The sequence below is a fragment of the Numenius arquata genome, chromosome 9 (assembly GCF_964106895.1).
Source record: "Numenius arquata chromosome 9, bNumArq3.hap1.1, whole genome shotgun sequence".
In the NCBI taxonomy this organism is placed as follows: Eukaryota; Metazoa; Chordata; class Aves; order Charadriiformes; family Scolopacidae; genus Numenius; species Numenius arquata.
The window spans coordinates 27,338,967-27,345,230 of NC_133584.1; the positions used below are offsets into that span (position 1 = coordinate 27,338,967).

Sequence of the window (6,264 nt, forward strand, 5' to 3'; positions counted from 1 at the left end):
ACTAATCAGAGACACAAATGGTTTGGTATCACGCTGTAAGCAGTGATTTGACTACCTGTGTTGAAACTGATGAAATTTTTGCACGTCTATTTGCCTTTCGCAAAGAATGTCAAAAGGCAGCAAAGAACGTAGGTGTCGCTGCAAGCCTGATAAGCATCTGGGCAGGGCCAGCACTTGGTTTCACAGGGCCCTACCTATTGGTAGCGTTTGTGACAATCCCTACTCTCCCACGTCCCATCAGCTCTCCTGAGCAGGGTGTCCCATCCCAGCACCCCTTCTAACCTATCAGACCTTGTTACCCCAGGCAGGAGGTGGAGGCACCGTGCTTTGACGTACCAGTTTGAGTCCATCTGGGTCTCCATCCTGGCTTGGATGACACTCGTATACCTGGCGTCCCCACACTTTATCACAGCCCTGCTGGAACCTCACGAATCCGGCTGTAATTCAAGTAAAAAGGCTTTTTTTTTTTTTTACCCCCTGCTGGACAGGAGGAAGAAGATGGCAGATGTAAAGAGAACTGTCAGGGGCAGGAAAGGAAGTCTGAAATTGGAGCTGGGAGATCTAGTGGCAAAATTGGAAAAATGAGGGCGGTGGGGAGTTTGTAAAGGGGTGAGAGAAGGGATGGGGAAGAGAGAACAGGCATGGCTGCTGGATAGAATCATAGAATGGTTTAGGTTGGAAGGGACCTTAAAGATCATAGAGTTCCAATGCCCCCGCCCTGGGCAGGGACACCTCCCACCAGACCAGGTTGCTCAAAGCCCCCTCCAACCTGGCCTTGAACCCCTCCAGGGATGGGGCAGCCACAGCTTCTCTGGGCAACCTGGGCCAGGCTCTCACCACCCTCACAGCAAAGAAGTTCTTCCCCAGGTCTCATCTCAATCTCCCCTCTTCCAGTTTAAAACCTGTGTGGTAGTTTTGCCTAATGTTTTCGTAGCAAATTCTTCTAACGTGGTTCAGGGAAAGGGAAGTGGGGAGGATCAGAAACACCTCATTAAGCACAGGTTGTGTTTCCCCCCCCTCCGGTGATGATCCAGTGAGGAGCTGAACTATTACAGTTCCCAGCTGCATCGCTGTTTCTTTGGTCCATACTGTAGGGATTAAGGTTTTTGACTTTGCTAATTCTTGGGGTTAATCCTTAACTCTGCTGGCTGCCTGCAGCTCCTTCTTGTTCAGACAAGTGCGTGCTGCTTCTCTGGGGCAGGCAGGGCTTACACCTCGTTGCGCACACCAGCAACACACGTGGTTTTTTTTCACAGGCACCTTGAGCTCTCTGTCCTCCTGCAGCTCAGCAATCACAGTCTTCTTTTGGTAATCACACAGGCAAAAGTTGGGTTTTTTGTTGTTTGAAGAGTATAAACATTGAGAAAAGACACCAAAAAAACTTCTGTGGAGTCTGCAAGCTCCAGGGAAGTGCTTTTTCTGATGCACTGGCAAAAGAAAATAATTCGAAACATTATTTTCCTTCCAGTTCCTTTCTCACCTCTCCCAGTAATCCTAAACTCTGTCAAAATATTTTCTCCGTAGTGAGTTCTGCCAATGGTGCGAAGGAATCAGTCCAACAGTGAAACATGCAAGATGAACAGAAGGCTTTTACCTATTGCAAAAGACATTTGAGAATCAGAGATAAAATGAGATAAAGAAATCAAGAGGGCCTTGCCTTTCTCCTCAGCATAAAAAGAAGTAACAATTTATTGCCTGAAGCTAAGCCCAGCTTGTTTCTTTTCCCCATCGCTTCCCTCCGATCTCCGTTTCCCACCTGAGACGGCTCATCCGAGCAGCTCTCGGTTCAGCAGGCGGCCCACGGGGCCTGGCAGGCTCCTCCATGTAACTCCCATCACCCCTCCAAAGAGTGATTTTGAATAACCACCATTTTAACATCAATTAGACTGTCTGTTTATAGTACAAGCGGTGGCAAACGTACCCAGGATGGGTACTGACAGCGCTGGAAATGCTGTCCACCCCCGCCGTTCAATCCTGAAAGGAGGAGTTCAAATAATCCCCTATATACAGGTTACTTCCAGCTCTTGAATCCTGTTGACCCACCTTTCCTGCCTGCCCCACACAACCTTCCTCAGCCACACAGTAGTTAAAAGATGGTAACGACTGAATTGGGGTCATTTGATTTTTGTAGACTGAGCTCCAGCCACAGACTACACAGGAAAACTTCTTGGGACATAAGCCTTTGGGGTCAGAAGTAATCCCAGCGTGAGTTCTGAAATCAGTGACAACTTGAGACAGTAAAAAATACTTCTTTTATCACAGGTAGAAAACATTTAAGATCAGAATCAGCACCAACTTAACAATTTAACAGAAGATGCACAATAATTTTCCATAAGAGAAAAATTCTGATATTAGCTCTGAGGTGTCAGATAGCCATTGTCACTTCACTCTCGTTATAGAAGGATTTTAAACTCTGGTCACTGAGTAGAACCAGTGTTTGAATCCAAGCCTGTTTCAGAAACATTTCCTCCTTAGAGAAGCTTATGACAGCGATGGTCGGCTGAAAAATATTTTTTATATTGCATTCATGCATCCACTGCATGAGATCTCACTGATTCACTAGTTTCCCGTGGGCGGAACGTTTTCATGGAGATACTGGAGAGCCAAATCTGTCCACTTCATTTCTTGCTCTTTCACAGACTCGGTTGTGCCACCATTGTCTTGCTCTGGTTCAGGAAGCTCATTCTGAGAACAAAACAGAGGTACAATGCATTCCACGCATAATAGGCTTCCTGAAAGGAGCAGGTTGCTAAGACTTCATATGGATAAATACAAAAATCCACAAAGGAGACCAGAGGGTGCATCTGAACAATACATATCATCCATACTGATCCACTTAAAAATATTACTAAGCCCTGTTATGAACAATATTCTTTTCACATGAATATGGTGCTTAATCTGAAAGGTAAATTGGTTTTCCAGGACCCTGGGGCCTTGCTATACACTCATGCAGTGAAGAAGGAGAATATATAGCAAAAGCAGAATAAGTAAATAATAGTACGATGCAATTATTCCATTGCTTGTTTGCAATGTGTTTCTTTTGCTGTTGCCAAGAATACATTTATTATAGCTGTTATTAAGACACCTGGTTCTGTAACACGGTACTTTCCTATGGCAGGTGAGAAATCCTTCCTCCTTCTAGGTGCTGAACTCGGGTGTGGCTGTGCTCTATCAACAGCAGAAGCCAGAAACCCCCAGCGGGTGCAACACAGACCTGCTCACGACATAGTAAGGAGGAAGTAGAGTTTAAGTGAGACTTCATTTTCTCTTCTTAGATTATTTGTTCTCTGTGTTGTTGTATTGGTGCAGTCACACAGTCTGTGTTATTCGGCCAGATACCATTTGGGCAAGAACTCTGAGTTCTAGATCTCTGGAAATCCCAGCATGAGCTAAATAAAGTTTTCCAGTTTTGAAAACAGTGTATGATTTGAGCCCATTTGAGTTCACGGGATCAGATGCTCAGGATAGGCTCAAATACCACTGCACAGCCATTCTGTTTGCTCCTTTCCAATGCTGCTCAATAAGCCTCCTGTGAATTCGTGCTGGTTTTTCTACCCGATGAGAGCCAGTGCCATCCCTGGGGATCTTTCCATCCACAGCCAGAGTTTTCTTTCTATTGTTAGTTGATGAGGCTTCCTGCTGTGAGGCTGCCATCTGTATGTGACTGTATATAGCTCAAGAGATGGCTGGAAGGAAAGAAACAGTAACATTTCTTGACTTGGACACAGAGTAAAGGCAAATGTGGGCAAGGAAGTAGCTTATAATATTTGAGCTGCCTAATAAAGGCTATTCCAAGCAAAGTGGGGTTTGGGCTCTTGTATCGAAGAATCGCAGTTCTGCAAGATCGTTCCCTCAAGCCCAAATCTTGGCAGGAAAACTTGTGTGCCGTATATATATATGTGTGGATTTTGGAGGTGTGTAGCTGCTCCTTGCCCTCTCTTCAAAAGACAGTGGTGTGAGGGCTAAAGCTTGAGCTGTTACTGGTGATTTGGAAATGTCTCTGTCCTAAAGGAAACTAGCAGCCTATCAGTCCCCACTGCGTTGTCAGTGCCAGCCAGGGTAAAGCTCGTGTTATCAGAGAGAACAAGGAAAGGGATAAATCCTCAGATACGTCTCACTTCCCTGGTTGTTTCAAGAAGGCTAAGGAAGGCGTCAGGGTGGGAGATCTGAAGCTTCAGCTCTGGACTTTGGGGGTGGATGGAGAGATGCTGCCGTGCGCTGGATGCAGCGCTACGGGAGTCCCACCGCAGATGCCAGTTCGTACACTACCATCCTTGAACTGGCAAGAGCAACAGTGTATTCAGAAAAGACTGCTTAGGAAGACATTTGAAAAAAATTCAGCTTCTTTTAAAAGTGGAAATAAAGTGTAAGCAAGACTGCAACTGTCAGCATGAGACTGGGAAGCCACTTCAAACACTAATAACACGAAGGGGAAGCACAGAGAAAGGACGATTGTACTTCTCCCTCATGCCAAACCCAGAATTGTGCGATGGGAAGGGCACTCCAGTTCTGAGGAGATTTGGCAACTGGTCAGGGGAAGGGGAGAGAGAAACATCCACATCCTCGTATGCACACAGGAATGGCATATAGAAGAGAAAAAGAGTGAGCCAGATCCATCCCAGCAACCTTTTGTACAAATTAGCTGCACCACAAGCAATAGTGTCCGTGCTGCTTCATGGAAGGGGCTGTGATAAACACACCGGCCTTAACTCAGATTGATAAGCAGCAATTCACCTACCAGAGGGATGGCCACATCCTCGTAGGGCAATTTATCTTCCCTCCATGCATCATCGATCAAATCCAGGATCCTGCCGTCTCTCTGCACTTCACTGTCCATCGTCGTAGCGGGCGAGTTACAGCTGAATCTGTGACACAGAGCAGACGCTGTTTCTAAGGTCCGTAGCTGGAGTCTGGACTACAGGCTTGCTCCAGGTTTGATCCAATTTCTAGTCAGCTTGAAATTTTATGGAAAAACTTTGATTTTCCTATCCACTCATAAAAGGGAGAACTACTTCACCTGAAAAGAACACTGCCAAACTGAATTGCAGAGCGAGGAGTCTGCACAACCAGCCTGTTATTACCAATGATAGAGATGTGCGTGTGTTTGTAGCTACTGACCTTTCGCAGTCTCTTCAGCTGAGCTTGCGGCCCCCAGCTGTCCCGTCCCCTCCGACCCTGCAGCGAGCCCTGGTCTGCTGCCTCCTGGCTGTCAGCCCCTCGCCAGCCTGGGGGAGAGCCACAACAAAGCGTTTAATGCCACCCGAAACCCTGCCGAAACCCTGAGGCCCAGGAAAACGGGTAAAACAGGAGAAAGAAGACCTGCCTCCCACCCTCAGCTGCTACCTCCATTCCAGGGGTTGGTTCATCAAACCCACTGCCCCAACTTGATGTGTCCCCTCAGAACTCGCCCCCCTTGATATGTCCCTTCAGAACTCACCCCCCCTTGACATGTCCCCTCAGAACTCGCCCCCCCTTGATGCTTCCCCTCAGAACTTGCCCCCCTTGATACATCCCCTCAGAACTCACCCCCCCTTGATACGTCCCCTCAGAACTCACCCCTCCTTATGTCCCCTCAGAACTCGCCCCCCCCTTGATACGTCCCCTCAGAACTCACCCCCCCTTGATATGTCCCCTCAGAACTCGCCCCCCTTGATACGTCCCCTCAGAACTCGCCCCCCTTGATATGTCCCCTCAGAACTTGCCCCCCCCTTGATACGTCCCCTCAGAACTCACCCCCCCTTGATACATCCCCTCAGAACTCACCCCCCCTTGATACGTCCCCTCAGAACTCACCCCTCCTTATGTCCCCTCAGAACTCGCCCCCCCCTTGATGTGCCCCCTCAGAACTCGCCCCCCCTTGATACCTCCCCTCAGAACTCACCCCCCCCTTGATATATCCCCTCAGAACTCGCCCCCCCTTGATGTGTCCCCTCAGAACTCACCCCCCCTTGATACATCCCCTCAGAACTCACCCCCCCTTGATACATCCCCTCAGAACTCACCCCCCCCTTGATACGTCCTCTCAGAACTCACCCCCCCTTGATATGTCCCCTCAGAACTCACGCCCCCTTGATGTGTCCCCTCAGAACTCGCCCCCCCCTTGATATGTCCCCTCAGAACTCGCCCCCGCCTTGATACGTCCCCTCAGAACTCGCCCCTCTGCCACCCCCGCAGAGCTGGTGACCACCGATATTTATTGCGAACCGAACAGGCCTGGAGGCTCTCGCCAGGCCACAGCACCGCGGGCTCTACAGGCCTCGCCGT

The 6,264-nt window shown here is 48.6% G+C and overlaps 1 protein-coding gene across 1 annotated transcript; it reads right to left on the reverse strand.

Annotated features, from left to right (window-relative positions):
• Positions 1 to 2,239: 2,239 nt before the first annotated feature.
• ANAPC13 (anaphase promoting complex subunit 13) lies at positions 2,240 to 4,837 on the reverse strand. The gene is made up of 2 exons (XM_074154145.1): positions 4,739 to 4,837; positions 2,240 to 2,685 (listed from the first exon to the last, which is right to left on the reverse strand). The coding sequence occupies exons 1-2, from the start codon at positions 4,835 to 4,837 to the stop codon at positions 2,560 to 2,562; spliced, it is 225 nt and encodes a 74-aa protein (XP_074010246.1). The 3' UTR covers positions 2,240 to 2,559.
• Positions 4,838 to 6,264: the final 1,427 nt, after the last annotated feature.